General features: G+C 46.1%; 1 protein-coding gene across 2 annotated transcripts; it reads left to right on the top strand.

Moving 5' to 3' along the window:
• The first annotated feature begins 1,448 nt into the window (after positions 1–1,448).
• SNUPN (snurportin 1) lies at positions 1,449–20,721 on the top strand. 2 transcript variants are annotated; one of them, XM_019750989.2, is made up of 9 exons: positions 1,449–2,104; positions 5,085–5,247; positions 7,655–7,802; positions 12,552–12,656; positions 12,863–12,959; positions 14,274–14,371; positions 17,234–17,308; positions 18,782–18,862; positions 20,138–20,721. In XM_019750989.2, exons 2-9 carry the CDS (start codon positions 5,090–5,092, stop codon positions 20,447–20,449), a joined length of 1,074 nt encoding a protein of 357 aa, XP_019606548.1. In that variant the 5' UTR covers positions 1,449–2,104; positions 5,085–5,089; the 3' UTR covers positions 20,450–20,721. The 2 variants fall into 2 exon arrangements, with proteins under 2 accessions (XP_019606548.1, XP_019606549.1); XM_019750990.2 differs by lacking the exon at positions 1,449–2,104 and adding an exon at positions 2,132–2,746.
• The last annotated feature ends 363 nt before the right edge of the window (positions 20,722–21,084 follow it).

Below are 21,084 nucleotides of genomic sequence, written 5' to 3'. Positions count from 1 at the left end.
AGCATTTTTCCTGGACCTCAGTGCATGAATTCGGGGAGCTCTTTGTCAATCTTAGTCTATTTCCTTCTATTGTATAGGGCCTTTGTCCTTTTCTGTGTAGTTCTGACCACTGGATGTGACTTCCGTGATCATGGTTAGAGAATGATAACTCAGGGACACAAAATACTCAGTATCCTGCTGTCAAAGTTCCCTAGTGAAGTCAGTCTCATAAATCAGGCAAACAGCTGCTTTTATTTGTGGATGCACCAAATAACCTAGTACATGTCTTGGCGTAGAATTAACCTCTGGTAGTTCACAGAATGTTAAAGAATTTACGAGACTCTACAAAAGTAAGAAAAGATTTACTGAAAGTCAAAGAGAGAGGTCTGGCAATATGAGTTTTGCCAGGGCAGAGCTCAATAGAGACAGCTGTCAAGACAGAGGGGTAAGAGAGATACTGGCAAACAGAGTTGTGCCAGGGCACAGTCTGATGGAGGACAGCTGCACCAATGAGGAGTACTGGGGTTTTATATTTTTCCATGCAGGATGTAGGGTGCTTGTCAGCTTGCAGGGGGATGCCATTACAATTGTCTTCTCCTGGGAGCTGTTCTGTTCCCATCTATGACGGATGTCAGCTTGCAGGGGGTTGCTGTTGTGATTGGGAACTGTCCTGTACCCATCCATGATGGGGGTTAGTTTGCAGGGGGTTGTCATTTTGATTGGGAACTGTTCTGTTCCTACCTATGATGGATGCAAGGTGCTTATCAGCTTGCAGGTGTGTGCCAGCCAGGGGTTTCAGAGCCAAGCAGTTAATGTTTAGCTGTTCCTGTTATTCCACAGACGCACTCCTGTTAACTCTTTGCCCATCCCATCCTGCCAGCTCACAAGCCCACTCCTGTTAGCTTTTTACTTGTCTCATCAGTACATGGCTTTGCTTAGTGTGACCATTGAAAGGCAGAGCTCACCTTCATAAATTCCGAGGTCCAAAAAAATTGGTCCCCAGAACCCCAAGCACCATTTATCTACTGTTTCATTCTGATTTCCTGTTCTTTTTAGTCCAAATGGATGGTTTCGTATACTGTACATAAAATATGCAAAGTCCACATCTTGGCATTCGTTGGACTCAAAATATGCTAACTTTGTACATTTTGTTTTTGTAGGATAGTATGTAATATCCAATTTATAACTCAAACACTCAGCAAATTCAAATGTTTGGCTCAAAAGCTGGGTGACTTTGGCCAAGTTATTTAACCTCTCTGAGCTTCGGTCTCTACTTCCTCGTGTTACTTGCAGATTAAATAAAATAATGCATGTGAGACAGTGACTGGCTCAAGGTAAAAGCACTCAATAAATGGCTATTCCTATTTTTACTTTGCATCTCATCAGCCCTCCCCCGCAGAGGTCGCACTGTAGTTTGATTAGCTCTCCTGCATCTGGGCTGCTTCCCCTACCCCATGAAGGATCATTCCTTTACCAGCGTCTACTCAGTGCCTCGTGCTGGACGCTGATGACTTAAGCAGGAATCAGCCGACCTTGCTTTGCCAAGCCCGCCACCTAGTAGGAAAGAGAACCTCCCAAACGGAGCAAAAGCGCTGTAATCAGGGCTGTTTCCGGTGTTGTACGGGCAGTGGGGAGGGACTTGGGGATGTCAGGGCTGCGGAAGAGTCATTCAGGGAACCCGCACCGACCGTACAAATCGCCGGCACGCGAGAGAGGACGGACCGTTGGCGCACCCTAACCACAGGGCGGGCCTGAGGGGCGGCAGGACCCCGGCCCGGAGGGCCTCGATCGCCCGGGACGAGATGGAGCTCCTCCTATTGGCGCCAATTGTCCCGAGGAGCTAATGCCCAGGGCCGAGGGCGCAGCCCGGCCAAGTCACCTTATAAGAGGGACTCGGAGAGACGGGAAAAGCGCCAGCAGCGGGCGCCAGATGTAACCGCCAGCGGAGCCGCTCCGCGAGAGGACTTCCGGCGGCCCCCGCGGCTGGAGAGGCCGGAAACGCTTGACGAGAGGCCCGTGGGCCGGACAAGGGCGGCTGAGGGGCGGGCCAGGCTCTCCCGGGGCAGCTGATTGGTCGGCCCCTGGCGGCCGTAGTGGCGACGATTGGAACTGTCACCTGAGACCGGTGAGTCCTGGGTTCGAGCTTGGGCCCGAGCCTGGGCCCCACTGGCTCCAACTGCTCCTCGGCGCCCGGCTATGGCTCCCGGTAGCCGGTTCCGCATCTCCGGCTCCCCGAGGCGTTCCCGCGAGGGGCAGAGCCAAGTCGGGACCTCCGCTGGGCGCGCTTCTGCTCCTCTGGTCCACGCGGTGGGCCCGCAGCCCTCGGGGACTCTGTGGGGGAGGGCGAATCCTGCAATGCCTAAATGGCCCCAGCCGTAGAGAAAGGCAGCCCGGGGCCGTGGCGGGGGGAGCTGCCACCCCGTGAGAGATGCCGAGGAGGCCCCGATCCCGGGCTGGGGATGCGAGGCTGGGGCCTCGGAGGACAAGAAGGGGGAGGCAGGGGACGCCTGGGCGCGTCGGAAATTTGGGAGTTAATAGGGGGCAGATGCAGGTGGAGGATGAGACCACCGGGCTAAGGTGAGAACCCTTGGAGACCGCCCCACCTGAGGAATGGGTTGAAAGAGCAGGAGCCAGCCAAGAGCAGCCATAAAGGAAGGTCCAGCCCCCGCCCCAGTATCCCAAGGCTGCGATTAACTTCGGCAGAGCGGGAGCTCCCACCGAGATAAAGCATGATACGGCCTAATAAATGTATTTGGTCATTACTTTGGTAAGCCGAAGACATAATTAAAAACATTTTTATTATAGAAGTGTTTAGATTGAGACTAAAGTACAGAAAAATATAGAAAATGGCACACCATTATGGATCCCAAGTACACATCACCTAGCCTGAACCACAAGATGGCCACACTGGTTGCATTACAAATATGTTAAGGTTCCACACTGTTGATCTTAAGAGTAAAAAAAAAATTGTTTTAAATTAAATTTATTGGGGTGACATTGGTTAGTAAAATTATATGGGTTTCAAGTGTGTGGGTTTTTTTTGTTTTTTTTTTTAAGGAGGGCACAACTCACAGTGGCCCATGTGGGGATCAAACCGGTAACCTTGGTGTTCTTATTAGTACCACGTTCTAACCAGCTAAGCCAACCAGCCACCCCCTCAAGTGTACATTTCTATAATATATCATCTATATAAAAAAAAGTTTCGTGTTTAATGGGTGCAGCGGTTCAGTTTTGCAAGATGAAAAGAGTTCTGGATATTGGTTGTACAGCAATGTGAATTTAACACTACTGAACTGTACACTTAAAAATGGTTAATACGGTAAATTTTGTCAGTTTTTAACTGCAATTTTTTTTTTTTTAAAGATTTTATTGGGGAAGGAGAGAGAACAGGACTTGACTGGAGAACAGTGTGTGCTTCCAGTTTTTTTTTCTTTTTCCAAGTCAAGTTGTCTTTCAGTCTTAGTTGTGGAGGGCGCAGCTCAGTCCAGGTCCAGTTGCCGTTGCTAGTGACAGGGGGCACTGCCCACCATCCCTCACTGGAGTGGAACTTGCAACTTTGTGGTTGAGAGCACACGCTCCAACCAACTGAGCCATCCAGGAGCTCAGCTGCAGCTCAGCTCAAGGTGCCATGTTCAATCTTAGTTGCACGGCGCAGAACCCACCATCCCTTGCAGGAGTTGAGGAGTCAGACTGGCAACCTGGTTGAGAGCCCACTGGTGCATGTGGGAATCGAACCGGTAGCCTTCGGCTTTAGTAGCACGGAGCTCCAACCACCTGAGCCACCGGGCCGGCCCTAACCACAATTTTTTTTTTTTTAAATTTATTGGGGTGACAATTGTTAGTAAAATTACATAGATTTCAGGTGTACAATTCTGTATTACATCATCTCTAAATCCCATTGTGTGTTCACCACCCAGAGTCAGTTCTCCTTCCATCACCATATATCACAGTTTTTAAGAAAAGGTTTCTTTCAAATTAAAAAATCTAATGCTGCAAATTAAGAAAAAAAATCTGACTTCAAGTGTGCAATGGAAAGTAGCTCATTGCCAAGTAGAGGCCCATAGAGTTGTGTTTTTAACGATAGAGGCTCTAGAATGAATCTGTTGGTTTTGGTGTTCAGAGCAGTAGGACCTGGCCTGAGGTTGCGTTTAAGCACTGTGGTGCCCTCTGATTTACACTAGAACTGAAGGGTTAGGCCAGCTCAGCTCTGTGAGTCAGATGCCTCTTAAATGTTCCTGTTTTCTTACAGTCTTAGGTTCACCTGTAACCCTTGGGTATGCTCCTGTGCCACGTCCTAACTTCATTCTCAGGAGAGTTAATGAAATGTGAATTCACCTTTCTCTCCACTCCCATTCCTACCTAGATAGTCTCTCTCTAATATATCTACTCCTGTTTCCCAAGTGCACCACATGTCAGTCCTTCACACTCCTGGAGCGCCTGATGTTAGCCATCCAAGTTCTGGCTACATTCTAGCTATCACTTTGCTGATGAGTCCTACCTAGGTAGTCCTGAAACCTTCCTTCTGCCCACCACAAACAAAACAAACTATAAAACCAGAAAGTAACAGGTTTGAGTTTTTGGCTTCCTCCAGGAGCTCCAGAACCAGTGTTTCTTCCAGAGGTAAATTTTCTTAATGTGAGTTGGTATTTATGAGAGAATTAAACAACCAATTGGATAAGATTTGCATCAGAAGATTATATTAGTTATTGAGTAATGGCTATTTAGAACTATGTAGGAAAAAATTAGGTGCTTGATCACAGCACTGGTTATCAGTGACAGTAAGAAGAAATTAGTTACAGGACCCCTGGTGATAGATGGCAAAGTGCAAAAGTTAGATTCAATCACAGGTTGAATTTGCTTAGTGACTAGTGTCTAAGTTTATATAATCAGAGCTATTGAAGTGATTATTAATGAAATATCTACAGGAAATAATGTAATGTTCATCTGTAGCTCATTTACTCTTTAACTTCCATTTTTCCCACGGAAACAGTTGTGATTTTGGATTGAGATATTTTTAGGAATGTAGCCATCATGCTACATCATAATTGCCTGTATACAGGAGGAAACATGAAATGAATGAACCATTTTCTTGTTTTTCTTTGTAGGGAAGATGGAAGAGCTGAGTCAAGCCCTGGCTAGTAACTTCTCTGTATCTCAAGATCTGAATAGCACAGCTGCCCCACACCCCCGCCTATCCCAGTACAAGTCCAAGTACAGTTCCTTGGAACAGAGTGAGCGGCGCCGCCGGTTACTGGAACTGCAGAAATCGTAAGGGATGCTTTAAAAACTCCTTGGCTTCTGTCTCTAGGCTGGGCACTGCGAGCCATTCAGGAGGCTCTAAATTTGCCTCTACAGAAACTGCTTCAAAGTAAACCCTTTGTAGGCTGATGGTCTTGCCCATGAGGTTGGAGGGGTAAATCCGGAGAGGTAGCCATCCTTTATACCAGAGCTTAGGAAAAGATGAGGAAGTAGGGAGAGGCTAAAGTTTGAAAATAAAAGTTCAGTTATTTGGTTAAGTTTTCTTTCCTTCCTGGCAGCAGTACTAAGCTTTGCAATTTAGGGACTTGTGAAAGCCACGCCCAGACTTCCACTCCCCACATTCCCTGTGTGGCTTCTTCTGCACTCTGAATCCTGGCATCGGTGTGGTCTTCCTGTCTGACTGCAGCCCAAATGTCTCTGTGGAGCCCTTGGGAGTTCCAGACAAATAATTCCACAGGAAACCTGAGGAAATGTCTTCCATACACATAATTCTCAGTGCCAAGATGGCACACAGGGAAAGAGAGCAGAATAGGAGTGTTTAAGGCTGGGCTGCTCTGAAAGCAGGGCCTGTCCTTTTGTTCTCAGTGTAACATGGACCTCTTCTGGGTGAAAAATTAAGGAATTGAAAATTAGTAGGAACTATTAACAGCCACACAGTTTCTAGGCTGTCTGCATTTTGCCCAATGCTGCATCCCTGGATGTATTTAGCAGAAATGGTTCCCTGTGGCCTCCGGGTTGCTTGCAGATTACATTTACAGATCACTCCAACCCCCCTCTTTAAAAAATTATAATTTAGATATTTTGAATTTTGAACTGTGAATACATACAATGAATGTATTACCTATTCCAAAATAATGTGTAAAAAGTCTCCTTTCCAATTCTATCCCCTTGCCATCCAGTTCCTCTTCCATATTATTTCTTGTGTATCCTTCCAAAGATATTCTATGCACATATGAGTGAGCAAGTTGTGGTTGCATGTGTACATAAGCTTTTTTTTTTTTTTTTTAAAGATCTTATTGGGGAAGGGGAACAGGACTTTATTGGGGGAACAGTGTGTACTTCCAGGACCTTTTTCCAAGTCAAGCTGTTGTCCCCTCAATCTTAGTTGTGGAGGGTGCGGTTCAGCTTCAAGTTTAGCAACCTTGTGGTTGAGAGGGTGCGCTCCAACCAACTGAGCTAACTGAGTTGCAGGGGGCGCTGCCCACCATCCCTTGCAGGACTCGAGGAATCGAGCTGGCAACCTTGTGGTTGAGAGCCCACTGGCCCATGTGGGAATCGAACCGGCAGCCTTCGGAGTTAGGAGCACGGAGCTCTAACCGCCTGAGCCATTGGGCCAGACCAAGTTTTTTTTTTTTTTAAACAGAAGTAGCAGTGTAAAATACACTATTCTGCACATTTATTTAAGTTCTTTTTGTTGTTTGTTTTTTTCAGAGATTCTATATTGGTTCATAACGTACCAACTATTCTGTTCCATTGAATGGATAGTTCATGATGTCATCTAACCAGTCCCTTACTGATGGACATCTGGGTAGTTTCCTTCTCTTATACTTACAAACGATGCCTGGGAAGTAACCACGGGTGTGCATCCTTTGCACATGAACAAGTACACCAGCTCGCCCTTATTTTTGAGATAAAAGACCATTCATGTGCTTGCATGTGCTCTCTGGTGTGCTCCTTCGTGTGAGTGTGCAGGAACACGTGTGTGTGTGAGAGAGGAAACCAGCCGGCTTGGTCTGTCTCAGGGGATGACCTTTGGCGTCACTCAGCATTGAGGAAAGCAAGCCTGGGAGGTTATGTGGTATCTACAAATTACTTTGGAACAATTAGGTTCCAAAAATTCTTTTACCTCTCAATTTCCCAAACTTTCTATAATATGTAGTTTTTAAAAACGAGGAAGATAACAATAAAAGGAAACAAATAAAAGTAAATCATAAGCCACATGGTCCTTTTTGAAAGTTAGACAGGAGCTGGAGAAAGGCTTTAAAATTCTCACTGCATCTCAATGGTTCCTCTCTTCATTCCTGGAGCTTTTGCATTAGATGTCTGCCCGGCAGAGAAGTGGCAGCTCTTACCTGGGACAGGTGGGAGGAGTCTTGGAGGGTGTGGGGTGGGGGGCTTGGGGGGTGGGTGGGAGTGGGGTCAGCCTTTCCAGCTAACAAACCTTGAAATTTCCTTAAAATATTTTACTTTGCCCATTTTTAGGAAACTGGGGAAGGCTATGTTTAGAGTATTTAGGCTCTGGGAGGAGGTGGTCACTAGTTTAAGCCTTACAGAAGAAATTCTGTCATCTCTTATCCCTTTGGAATCCCCAGGTTGCTCCTGAATTTGGAGGCTTTGAATTGAATTAAATCTGCTACACTGTAGGGTGTCTTCCTATAAGAACAAAGAGCTGTCTTTATGCCTTTTCTTTCTCCAGCAAGCGTCTGGATTATGTGAATCATGCCAGAAGACTGGCCGAAGATGACTGGACAGGGATGGAGAGTGAGGAAGAAGAAGAGAAGAAAGATGATGAAGAAATGGACATTGACACTGGCAGGAAGTTACCAAAACGCTATGCTAATCAAGTGAGTATTCCAGAGACCATTAGGCCCAGCTAGTCCACTCCACTTCCTATGCAGTCAAACCCGCTGAACTAAATGTTGCCATAAAGAGAGGAGGAGGCAGCAGGACCAAGGAGGGGACTGCCAAGAAAGTGCTGATGTCCGGAAGTTTCTGGCTGCAGAGAAGAACTGGCTTACCGTGCGTGTGCTGACGGGGGTCACTGCTGGTCACTGGTGGGTTTGGGAACCATGACCCGGGCTGTAAGCCCAGGCTGCTGACACTACGGGACTCCACACATGTGTCCCTTTCATAGCCATTGCACAGCTGCTCTGCATGGGGCCTTTCCAGCTTAGCACTGCCCCATCCCACCTCCCAGACTTCCTATTACCCAAGCAGTGGACTAAATGTGTCAGCCTGGGATTTTCACATTCACATAATGGAAGATGGGAAGTACAGCTGCCCGTGAATGGAAGGAGCCTGTCCAGCCAGCCCAGGCCAACCAATTGGCCTCCGTGGGGCTGAGGCCATTAAACAACAGATCACTGTCAGAACCTTACTAAGTGCCCTATTGCTTCTAGAGAGCAATGCCAGAGGGAGAGCAGGCATGGGGACTGGTCAGCACTCCAGGCAGCCCAGGGATTCCCAAAGGCAGGGTATCGGTCCTAGTGGGGTAGGGGTCTGCCCACAACCAAGTGTGTTGTCACCCAAGAATCTCTCCCACCTTTAGCCTGTGGTCCTGGGTGCACATACTCCCCTCTTCCTTCTATGTCACAAACACAGCACCGATAGCATCCTCTGTGACAGGATAATTCTGTCATCTTCGGCAGGTAGTGTTGAAGTCCCTGCTATGCGTTAAGCTAGGCTGTGCCATGGGGAAGTAATAGCCCCTACACTCCTCGGCTGAGTGCAGATTATGGGTTTTGATCTAAGCAAGTGAGATTAACTTCCAGTAGGGAAAGAAGCAGGGCTGTAAAATCAGGACCACATTGATAAAAGAGGAGGCAGCTTTGAAGTGTGGGGTCGGACGTGGACAAGCAGAGGTGCAGGGCGTCCCAGGAAATCTAGGCAGTAGGAGCAGGCTAAGCGAGAGTGGAGGTGGGACAGGAGTATATGGCGTGTTCAGGAGTGGTGTGCCGGCCAGTGAGGATGCAGCAGCGTAGGGCTGGGGGAAGGAATACAGTGGAAATGTGTGTGAGGTTAGACTTTTAGATTGTGGGACCCCTGGGGAGTTTTGAGCCAGGGACTTCATGTGATGATAGCCACACCAGTGTGTAAAAGTGCCTGGAAAGAGAGACTGTGGTAGGGAGCTTAGGTTTGCTAAGACAATGTGGTGGTGGGCAGTGAAAGTGGGAAGGAAATGACGTCACGAGCATGAGAAATGTCACCAGGTAGCATGGACAGAATTAAGCAGTGGGTTGGATAGAAGAGGCACTATAAGGAGTGGTTAAGGGTTTAAGCTCTGAGGTCACTTAGACCTGAACCTGACCTCAAAGCCAGGCTCTTTGTTGACCTTCAGCAAGTTACTTAACCACTCTAAGTCTCGTGTTTCTTATCTGTAAAGTAGGGGATAGTAATAGCACTTTTCTCATAGGATTGCTAGAAGGGTAAATGAGATATAGTGTACCCTAAACACCTAGCCTAGCGCCCATAATAATGCCCCACAAGTATTAGCTGCTACTATTATTTTTTTAAACAGCCATATTGAGATATAATTCACATACCATACAATTCACACATTTTCAGTGTACAATTCAGTGGTTTTTAGTATATTTATAGGGCTGTGCAACCATCACCGCTGTCTAATTTCAGACTGTTTTCATCATCCCATAAAGAAACCTCGTACCCATTAGCAGTTGGTCAGTCCCCGCTCCTTTCCCCCAGCCCCTGGCAATCGCTACTCTGCCTTCTGTCTCCATGGATTCTCTATTCTGGACATTGCATAGAAGAGGGATCATACAAGATGTATCCTTTTGTGTCTGGCTTCTTTCACTCAGCATAAGGTTTTCGAAGTTCATCTGTTGTAATGTGTTCATTTTTATTGCCAATAATATTCTACTGTATGGATAGACCACATTTGTTTATCCAGTCACTAGCTGATGGGCATTTGGGTTTCCACTTTTTCGCTATTATGAGTAAGGCTGCTGTGAACATTCATTTACATTTTTTTTTCGTGGTCATATATTTTCATCTTGCTTGGGAGTGGAATTACTAGGTCATATGTGTGGTAACTCTGTGTTTAACGTTTTGAGGATTGCCAAACTGTTTGCCAAAGTGACTGCACCATTTTACATTCTCACCAGCGATATATGAGAGTTCCAGTTTCTCCACGTTTGTCAATACTTGCTGTTGTCTGTCCTTTTAAATATGGCCATCCTAGTGGGTATGAAGTGGTGTCTCATGATCCTGATTTGCATTTCCCTAATGACTAATGATATTGGGCATCTTTTCATGTGCTTATTAGCCATTTGTATATCTTCTTAGGAGAAATGTGTATTCAAATCCTTTGCCTCATTTTTAAGTTGCAGTATTTGTCTTTCATTACTGAATTGTGATAATGCCAGTCCCTTATTAGGTACATGATTTGCAGATATTTTCTCCCATGCTGTGTGTTTTCTTTTCACTGTCTTGATGGTATCATTAGCAATACAAAAGTTTTAAATTTTATATAGTCTAATTTCTCTATTTTTGTTTTGTCACTTGTGTTTTAGTGTTGTATCACTACTGTTCTTTGAGGGAATGTTGATTTGTGCCTTGGGTTTAAGATTCAGTAGCACAGGGCAACTGGATAGCTCAGGTGGTTAGAGCGCGGTGCTCTAAACAACAGGGTTGTTGGTTCAATCCCCACATGGGCCACTGTGAGCTGCGCCCTCCACAACTAGATTGAAACAACTACTTGACTTGGAGCTGATGGGTTCTGGAAAAACACACTTAAAATAAATTAAAAATTAAAAAATATTCAGTAGCACAGTTAGTGGTGATGTAATTACCAGGGCTACAGAAGGCAGCCAGGGAAGGGTGGGCGTTTCGGGATGGGAAGTACTTGGGCACCAGAAGACAGCGAGTTCTGTTTCGGAGACACTGAGTTTAAGGTACAGAGGGGACAAGCAGAGAAAGCGACAGCAGGTGGCCCACTGGGAATACACATCTGGGGGAAAGGAAAGAGACCCGGTGCTGAGAAAGAAGTTGGATTGGGAGGCATCTCTTAGAAGTGACAAGAAGGTACAGAAGTCGATGAGACCCACCCCATGGGGGCAGCATCTAAGAGAAAGGAAAAGGGAGACCTAAAACAGTCCCCTGAAGATTATCTGCATGTTTTTGGGAAGTGTGTGGAGGAACGTTTGGAGGAAAACACAATGGCACAGGGACAAGGGAACACGTGTGAAGGGGAGGATGTGAGTGGCAACGTCACAGGGGGAGGAAAGGGAGGTGAGGGCAGAAAGACTTGGCAGCACCTGAGGAGGTCACTGATGGCTTCAGCGGGCTGTGGGCAGCAGTGGACTGAGGGTGTCAGTGGGAGGGCAGGCAGCATCAAGGAATAGGAAGTAACTTAAAAAAGGAGAAAGTGCAATATCTTAACAGAAATGCAGAGTGATAACAGCTTTTCATTTTTGTTTTGGTTTTGAAGATTAGGGGTTGAGTATTTTGTGGGCTGAAGGGAAGGAGAGATGAAAGATTCAGTGGGAGGGATTAATTGATAGGCCAAAGTCTATAGATGGGAGGGACTAGGAGTGATGAGCAGAAGAGTTACATTTACTTCACCTTAGCCCCCTCCTTTTTTTTTTGGTTGGTAACATGATATTTTAATGACATTGATTGGTCAGGTAGGCTGAGAAATTCTACATTTTTAGGTTGGGCAAATTCTCTCTTCTGGAACATTTGAGCGACAACTATACAAGTAACCAAGAAAGTAACCATTAAGATTCCTATTTTTCTTTTCTGAGGCAGATTTCCTAACACGTGTGTCACCACTTGGGGAAATGATGATCTAGTTTAAAAGCATCTCAAGGTCAGGGGTCGTCTTCATCTCTGAGGTAGAACCCCAGGAACATAATAGTTATGATAATGGTAGGTGGGTGGCCAACGTAAGGAAAGGAAGAGGGCCCCGCCACCTGGATACAGGGGGTGAGGTGTAAGAGTGGGTGTGGATGCAGGGAGCGAAGGCGTGAAGTTGAAGTTCACAGTGAGTGGACTCTGTCCTGTCAGTTGAGCAGCAGACGAGTTGATTGCTAAGAGCAAGTGGGGTGGACGTCCCACTGTCTGTCTTTTCTGCCCCCATTCTTTTTTTTAAAGATTTTATTTCGGAAGGGGAACAAGACTTGATTGGGGAACAGTGTGTACTTCTGGGACTTTTCCAAGTCAAGTTGTTGTCCTTTCAGTCTTAGTTGTGGAGGGTGCCATTCAGCTCCAGGTCCAGTCCCCGTTGTTAGTTGCAGGGGGCACAGCCCACCATCCCCTGTGGGAGTCGAACTGGCAACCTTGTGGTTGAGAGGACGCGTTCCAACCAACTGAGCCATCTGGCCACCCGGGAGCTGAGTGGCAGCTTCTTGACTTAATTCTAGTTGTGGAGGGCGCAGCTCGCTGGCCCATGTGGGAGTCGAACCGGCAGCTCCGTTGCCCAGAGCTCGCACTCTAAGCAACTGAGCCACCCGTCTGCCCTGCCCTCAGTCTTTTAATTGTATTTTCGTTACAGATATAGGATGTGAATTCTCTGTCATTGTGAAGTGGAACAGCACATTCCTATTGATTTTTAACACCATGTTTTGTGTTCCCAGTTGATGCTGTCTGAGTGGTTAATTGATGTCCCTTCAGATTTGGGGCAGGAATGGATTGTGGTCGTGTGCCCTGTTGGAAAAAGAGCACTCGTCGTTGCGTCCAGGGTGAGTGCCGCCTCCTGTCCACACACCGTCATGCCTAGTCTGTAGCAGGAGGGGTTCTTTGTATTCCCGGTTCCTTGTCTGCCACAGCAGCTGTGCTTGGCCTGGGGACGGAGGCGCTTTCTTACAGGAGGATTTGTTGAGAGCCACCTTTGGATTGATGGCAGCCCTTGATGCCTAATGGGATTGGTACCTTTCTTTCCACACAGGGTTCCACCAGTGCCTACACCAAGAGTGGTTATTGTGTCAACAGGTTTTCTTCCCTTCTGCCAGGAGGCAATAAGCAAAACTCAACAACAGCGAAAGGTACCCACATAAGATTGCCTATTTAAGTTTTATAATCAGTAAAAGACAGTGTCAGTTGCTTGGGTAGTTCTTTTAAAGACCCATTTTGAAAGCCTACCTTTGGAACTGCGTAGACAGTGTCCTGTCCACCAGACAGGCTGTCTCCTTCGAGATCAGGTCTCCTCAGCTGCAGAACAGTCTCAGCCGAGTGAGATCTGCTGGATAGCACACCCCTGAATTAAAGTGAACATGCCTTTCCCATGGACCATCATTGCAGGTGATAGTTGCAGGGTGTTGCAAAACGTCCCTCAGGATTCCTAGGGTAACGGACAGAAAGCTGTTGGTGGGGAGTCCCTGCCAAATTCCCTTTTCTCTTTCATCATTGTCCTAACCTTAGCTTCTCCCTCCCACCTGAGCCCAACTGAGGAGAATAACATCACGGAGCTTAATTAACTTCCACAGTCATTGAGTGAGGAAGTGGCAGAGCTGGGCCCAGCTCCGCTCTCCTCCCTGCCTGCCTGGGCTCCCTTGGTGCTTCACTGTGCCCTTGGAACTAAGCCCCGACTTCTCTATGGGCTTTTTGAGGCCCTCCCGCATGGGCTTTGACCCACACACCCTTGTATCTTTCCCCTGCTCTACGTATCCATTCTCCGCTCTGCTCAGCGTGCTTGCCTCCTTGTACCCCACACGTGTCCAGTTCATTCTACCTCTGGGCCCCTGCTCATGCCACCTCAGTACTCTGGCTTGAAATGCACCTCTCCTCTGCCCTGTTGTTTTCATCCTCTGGTCCCAGAAGACTGTTCATATCACGTCTCTTCCACGAAGCATTTCCTGCTGCTCCAATCCCTTTTCCTGGAATTCCTATTGCTCTTAGTTTGTGCTATGCAGTTCAGCTGTTTGTTCTTTCCTTATGTACTTAACTGGATTGTAACTTCCTTAAAGGCACGACTACCCACAGTTAATATTCCCCACAGAACACAGTGCCCGTGATAGCAACTCCAAAAGTAGTTGTAAACTAAAAGGGAAGATTACTTGCTTTCAAACGTGAGCTTCTCTAAGGTGGGTAAATGCCCCAGTTTATCTAGAAGTTGAGATTCCCACTTGGTTGAGGGGCTGTCTTGCTCCTTGTGCTCTCCTACCTCAGGTCACCCTTCAGTTGTGTCCTGAGGAGCTCTCTCTCCACTGAATCCTTTCTCCTTAGTGCTGGTGCTTGCTGCCAGCTCTGAGGATTGTTGGTCTCAGTTCCGAGGCCCTAAGATGGGGCTCCCTGGATAGTGATGCTGGGAACCCTGATTGGAGGGGAATTGTGTACCAACTTTGTGCGTTGTGTCACAGACTACACCATTCTGGACTGCATTTACAGTGAGGTAAAGCAGACCTACTATGTTCTGGATGTGATGTGCTGGCGGGGACACCCTTTCTACGACTGCCAGGTAAGGAGCGGTACTCCCCTCATGGCTTCTGTTCTCTCCTCTCCTCCCTGGAAAACGGCTGAGCATGTGGGTTTGGTACGTGACCAACTTCTTGGTATGCACAGGATGTGGTATATCAAGAACATTGTCTAATGTTCCTTGCATCTGTGAGTGTGTTTAAATTAGCTTCATTTAAAAAAAAGAAGTAGAAGGAACTATGGAAAGTATAGCAAATTCTTGAGGGGAAGAAAGAGAGAAACAGAGCAGAGGGTGGGCTGGGACTTTGTAGGAGCTGCAGTCACGGCTCCCCTCTCCAGAGTGCGGGAAGATTGCTGGCAGGGAAGACTGGGTGAAGGGGGTGCCACCTTGTGCAAGGAAGAGAAGGTGGGATGTAAGGTACCATCAGACAGACTCCTGCCACCTCCACTCCTTCACAAACCACACCCTGCCCCTGAAAGTGGCGGGTCTCCTCGGTATGACACAAAGCCTCGGATCTCTGAGGGGCTAGCTCCCGGAGGTTTCCCAAGTGAGGAGCAGCCCCAGTGTTCTCCTCTCAAGTTTCACCTTTCCCCATTATTTTTCTCAGCTTGGTGATTCTTATAAGTGACAGTAGCAGCCATCAGGGTGAGGCGAGGTCAGCCGCTCAGGCCCTATTTCTATTCCCAGCAGTTCCCATCCATGTCCGTTTTATAGTGTTGACTTTTTGTGCTCCCTGTCAGTTAGTTGATTATAGTGGTGCTCAGTGTTGTTAGAAATGTAAATTCTCAGACCTACTGAATGAAACTATGGGGTGGCTTATGTTTTAGCAAGCCTCCAGGAGATAGATCCTCATGCAGGTCCAAGTGTGAGAATCGTGGGTTCTCACCATCGGCTGCTGCTTCTCATAGCCTTTACCCGAAGCTGGGCTTCCACATGGTGCTAGGTGGTGGCCCTCAGGACCCTGTCGTTCTAACAGTAACAGCTGAGACTTGCACTGCTCAGGCTGTGTGAGCATCTTCTCCCTGGTCCCTCACAACAGCTCTGTAGGTAAGTACTGTTATTAGTCCTCAGCACACAGATAGGGCAGCACAGCCACGGGTGGTAAGTACCTTCTCCAATTATAGACTTAAACCTAAAACTCAGAGCTCGTACATTCAGTCCAGAACATATTTTCCTTTAATTCTGTTGAAGGATGTTTCCTAATGTGCATTCACAAGCTATGAATTTGGCAACTAAAGCCACCTGTATTTTTGTGTGTTTTTTTAAAGTGGTGAAAAAGGTTTATTAGAAGAGATAGTACACTCCAAAGAATTAGGAGCGGGCCGAGCCCAGCCACCTATGTTTTTACAATATAAAGAAAAAGACTGTGTGTGTGTGTGTGTGTGTGTGTGTGTGTGTGTGTGTGTATTTGAATGTTTATATCAACTTTATTCCTAATTGTCAAATTTGGAAGCAAACGAGATGTCTTTGAATGAATATACAATCTGGTAAATTGATCTCAAAACTATAAAAGTGCATTCTTCCCCCAAAAGGAAATATTTAAACAACATGAATGAAAATACCAATGTCATAGAGTTGAAGTTGAAGTCAAAGTAAAAATAAATCATCATCTGAATTTTCAATATTATTAAAAATGAAAGTATTAAACACATGAGAATAATAGATCAATGCAATAAAAGAAATAAGAGAAACTAATTAAAAAATTGATAAGACATTAAAGTAATAGAAAAAAATAACTAACCCAAATAAATCAATATGTAAGATAGTTCTTAATAATGTTCAGTAAAGTTTATGAAGTTCTATTTAACCTAATAAGGAGAAAAGGAGAAATGACAAACACATAAAATAAGAACTGTTATGATGACTAGCCACAAAGAAAAACAGGTAGTTTGCAAAAATAACTCTGAACAATTTTGTACTTTTTTACACTACTTTTCTTAACTCTATGCAAATAAAATACACATAAAATAAAAATTTAACAGAATATATTTTGTCAAAATTGACTCAGAAGTAGATAATCCAGAAAAACTGACATATATAGAAAAAATGAAAAGAGCTGTAAAAGAATTACTCTTCCAGCTATGAAGACTGTGTGTGTGTTTTTTTCAAATTTCCAAAAACAAAATAATGTAAGGAAAGAAAAGGCCCTAAATAACTATAGGAGGATACATATCAGTAATTCAAAAAATAGTTTATGAGACGTTATAACTATATAGTAGTTTCTAATCCTCAGAATTAAAACAGAGGTTGCCCTCATGTGCTTTGGAGTTGGGGAGTCCTGGGCCCCACAGTATTTTCTCTGTGCACCTGGGCAAGTGACTTAATCTCTTTGAGTGTCAGTCCTCTGGTGTAAATAGAGATAATGGTAATACAACTCTCAAAGGGTGGGCAAGGGTTAATAAGATTGTGTGTGTAAAGTCCTGAGCACAGAGTCTGACACATAGTAGGCCTTCATGATAAATATTGGCTCTACTACTATCAGTAATCCTACTGGATTTTTTTTTAAATTAAAGTTTGTTGGGGTGACAATTGTTAGTAAAGTTATATAGATTTCAGGTGTACAATTCTATAATACATCATCTATATATCACATTGTATGTTCACCATCCAGAGTCAGTTCTCTTTCCATCACCATATATTGGATCCCTTTTACCCTCATCTACCACCAAACCCACCCCATCCCCCACCCCCGCCCAGTAATCCTACTGGATTTTAAGAAAAAAATCTTCGAAGATTTTATAAAGATCTTCCTGACCTTATGGCAGTTTTTTAAGGGAAATGAGTACAGTGACAGAAGGGCTTAGGTCTGCAAAAATCAGGTGGCTATTTAGAATGGGGTGTTTTTGTTCACATTCGAGTTTGCGATGAGCAGTATTTCATTTTTCTCTATCCATTCTCTGGCAGACGGATTTCCGATTCTACTGGATGCATTCAAAGTTACCAGAAGAAGCACTGGGAGAGAACACCAAGCTCAATCCTGTAAGGCCTTGGGCTTAGGACTGCAAAGCTTTTTAGGATTGGTCTATTATCTGAATATTATCCTGAATGAATTATCTTTTTTGGAGTCAGCGAGGTATAATGGGGAGAGTGTGGGCTTAATCGTCATCCAGATCTGAATTCTGTTTTGGGCCTTCACAGTTTCTAGGTTAATAACTTCACTTGGCCTTAGTTTCTTCATCTATGTAGTAGGGTTAATAACACTCATCTTATAGGGATGTTCTAAGAACCAGATGACATAAATATGCACGTCCTCCCAGTATAGTACTTACTTACAGTAGGCACGCGATAAGTTGTGACTGATACAAAGGCGATACAAAAGGCTGATAACTGCTTTTATTACTAAAGGATTACAATCCTCGTAGAGTGTTTCTCAGCCTGTAGCATCAGCACCCCCGGGCCTGGCAGAACACTCCTGGACATCATCCCAGAGCGTCTCACTCAGTAGGTCTAAGGTGAAGCCTGAGAATTTACATTTCTAAGTTCCCCAATGATGACGATACATGAGCCACATTTTGATACCCTCTGCTCTTATATCTGAGCTGAGAGTGACCTCATCTAGTCAGTTCCCTCATTTTACAAATGAGAACTTAGGTTCAGGGAGGGGACTGCCTTCCCCGAGGTCCCACAGTACAGGATGACAGCCCAAAGTGCATTTGTCACCTGCCCAGTGATTAAATAAGTGACCGCTATTTTCAGGGCATTTTATTAGTTAAGCCCTATGGATTGGCCTCTGCTTGGATGGCTTACAGCCTTTTTAAAGGCAATTGGATAACAGTTACGGGACAATCACTGTGGTCAGAACTTCCAGTGATGTTATCAATAGTGTCCTGGAGGAACATGCATTGAGGAAGGGGCAGTGGGAGCTGCTTTCTCTGAAAGGCTGTTGTATTATCTCACTAAAGCCACACGACAACCCTATGAAGCAGATACTTCTATTATCCCATTTTACAGCTGGGAAAATGGAGGCTTGCAGAGCTGGGAGTCAGACCCAGGCAATCTGACTGTAGAGTCTGTAGTCCTAATCATTTTGTTATGCTGCTTCAGTCTAAAAATCCTTGCTGGTGTGAAGGGGGCTTCACTCGTCCTCCATTAGGGGCAATTGTCAGAGGGCTGAGAGAACACGATCCCTAAACATAGCATGGGGCGGTGGTTCTCAGTCCTGACTGCATGTTAATATCCACTAGGAAACTTAAAATTGCTTGGGCCTCTCCCCAGACCAGTTCAGTCAGAATCTCAGGGTGGGGCCTGGACATCAGCAATTTTTAGGAGCTCCTCAAATGATTCTCCGTATAAAGCAAGGTTGAGAACCACTGACCTAATAATTCAGTGGGTAGGTGGAGGGGAGGGGAGAGGGGAGGAAGAGACTGAACACTTCTTCACATAGCTTTTCAGTTGCTAGAACCAATATTATTTGTAACATGTACTAATTCTTTGTTCTACTTTATATTTTAGTTTAAATTTGTGGGGCTAAAGAATTTCCCGTGTACCCATGAGAGCCTGTGTAAAGTGCTGTCTATGGATTTCCCTTTTGAGGTAACAATACCATAGTCTTTATTGTTCTGATGTGATTGCAGGCTGCAGTGAAAGTTGGTTACACAGTCTCGCGCCCTCCTCTGCCTGCTGTGTCAGAGCATCAGAAAAGGGCTGAAAGCTGGGTCCTGGTAGGGGTGTGCTCACCCCCTGCAGAACCTTAGCTCCACCCTGCTAGATAAGTCAGAGTGCCGAGCTGGACGGGCCCTGAAAGGACAGCGTATCTGGCGAGGCTTCCATTCCTACGTCCTTCTTTGTGTGCCTCTGCTACAAGCCTGACAACGAGGGCCTTTGACTTCTGTGACTGACAGAACACAGGAGTGTGGTCCCTGAGCAGTGGCGACCCACCCGTCCCAGTGTGCCCTGCACTGTCCCGGTCTCAGTGCTGAGCACCCCACATCCCGGAAGTTCCTCAGCTCGGGCGGTCTTTTGTCGTCCTTGGAAGCTGCTGTTACCCTCTCCAGGCTCAACAAGCAAACTTTCCTTTGCCCATCACACCCTTTAAAACTCTGCCTAGCCACCCACAAATCTTTGCTTGAACTGGATATAATTTTACTAGAAGAATCACAGCTTCCCACATGGCAAAAGCAGAGTTGCCTTGATTTCTGGGAGTCAATTAAGAAGGTGGTAAGAACACCATCTTTATTTATAGCTCTTATGCCCCAGTGACAATAAATGTTTTTTACAGATGAGTCAATGACTCACCAGAAAAGAAAATGTGGGACTATAGGCAGTCTTCCCGTTCAGAAAAACTGAGTTTCCCAGAACATAGCTCGCAAAAAATGTAGGGGGAGGTTTAGGCAGCCAGCAATGCTTTGGAGCAGGGATTCTTGACAGCCTGTTTCCTGTGCTCAGCAGTCCATAGGGGCTGCCAGTTCCCCTGCTTTATTCCCTGCGCAGAGCACATACCCCACCGCAAGACCTTTGGGTGGTGGAAGAGCATGGAACTGGGTTCAAGGTGAACGTCTGCTTCACCTTGTGTTTTCAGAGAGGTCCCCAGAACTCTGAGCAGTCCCACCTCTCAAATACCCTCACGGTGGGTGAGACGGTGAAATAGTGGGTAGGAAAGTACCCTGTAAACAAGAAAGTACTATTTTTGTTTTTATTGTCTAAAATTTAGTTTTCTAGGCCATTTCTTCATTTAGGGAAATTGCATGTGAGAAATAAGAACTTTTTTTCCTCTGGCAGTGGACCATAAGAGCTGCCCCTGTAAGTATAGGTCTCCTAGAAACATGTGGCCCCAGAAGTCATTTTGATCCCTGCTGTGCCCTCTTGTAGGTAGACGGGCTTCTCTTCTACCACAAGCAGGCCCACTACAGCCCCGGAAGCACTCCTCTGGTGGGCTGGCTGCGCCCGTACATGGTGTCCGATGTCCTTGGCATGGCCGTGCCGCCTGGCCCGCTGACCACCAAGCCAGAATATGCGGGGCTCCAGCTGCAGCAGATTATTGAGCACAAGCGGAACCAGAAGGAAGGTACGAAGGAGAAGCTCGCCCACAAGGCTTCTGACAGCGGACACTATGAGCTGGAGCACCTGTCTACCCCTAAGCTCACGAGTGCCCCCCACAGCCGGGACCGCCCGGGAGCCTGATGGAGAACTAACGGAAGCCTCCTTTGGGACTCACAGGGCAGTGCTTGGGCCCAGAAGGAAGGTTGGGGAGGACAGTGACTACAACAGGTGACTTCATTTTACAGTGGGCTTTCCAAACCCACTGCAGCTGGACACAGCTTATCTTCTATCTGAAATGCTGGCTCAAACAGTTGGGGGAGGTTCCCAGGTTAATAGGTCTCTGGATTTGAGCAACTCCTGTAAAAATGTATCCCAGATCCACAATGCAAATATACGTGATTCTTAAGAAAGAACCCGTGATTCTTAAACTTTAAACAGTCATGAATCTCCTCCAGCTGCACCCCCAGGCTAGTTAAACCATGACTGTTCACATCTTGGTCCATTCTACTGTTTTCAGCACTTACGCATTCTGCTGAGTTTCCAGTTGCTGTGTTGCCAACGTCATTTTCTAAAAGGTCTTACCAGGAACTGCAGTTCTTGGTATTTGACAATGTTCCTTCTTCTGAGAAAACAAGTGTGATTTTCTTTGGTTTAGACATTGCCAGAGATAAAATGCAAATGGGGTTCACTCACTACTTGGCCAGATGGTTGAGCTGTCGAGTGGGTTATGGAGATGGACAGGTCCTGCCCTTGAGGAGCACCCCACCCAGTGAGAA

The sequence above is a fragment of the Rhinolophus sinicus genome, linkage group LG03 (assembly GCF_036562045.2).
Source record: "Rhinolophus sinicus isolate RSC01 linkage group LG03, ASM3656204v1, whole genome shotgun sequence".
Taxonomy (NCBI): Eukaryota; Metazoa; Chordata; class Mammalia; order Chiroptera; family Rhinolophidae; genus Rhinolophus; species Rhinolophus sinicus.
Note: the sequence above shows the minus strand (reverse complement) of the source record. Positions and strands in the feature narration are given on the sequence as shown.

Bases quoted from the DNA above. Each gene is read 5' to 3' on its own strand.
- SNUPN (XM_019750989.2), top strand. From the start codon at position 5,090: ATGGAAGAGCTGAGTCAAGCCCTGGCTAGTAACTTCTCTGTATCTCAA. The intron at 12,960-14,273 runs GTACCCACATAA...GTTGTGTCACAG, and splicing joins AAACTCAACAACAGCGAAAG to ACTACACCATTCTGGACTGC. The intron at 18,863-20,137 runs GTAACAATACCA...GCCCTCTTGTAG, and splicing joins CTATGGATTTCCCTTTTGAG to GTAGACGGGCTTCTCTTCTA.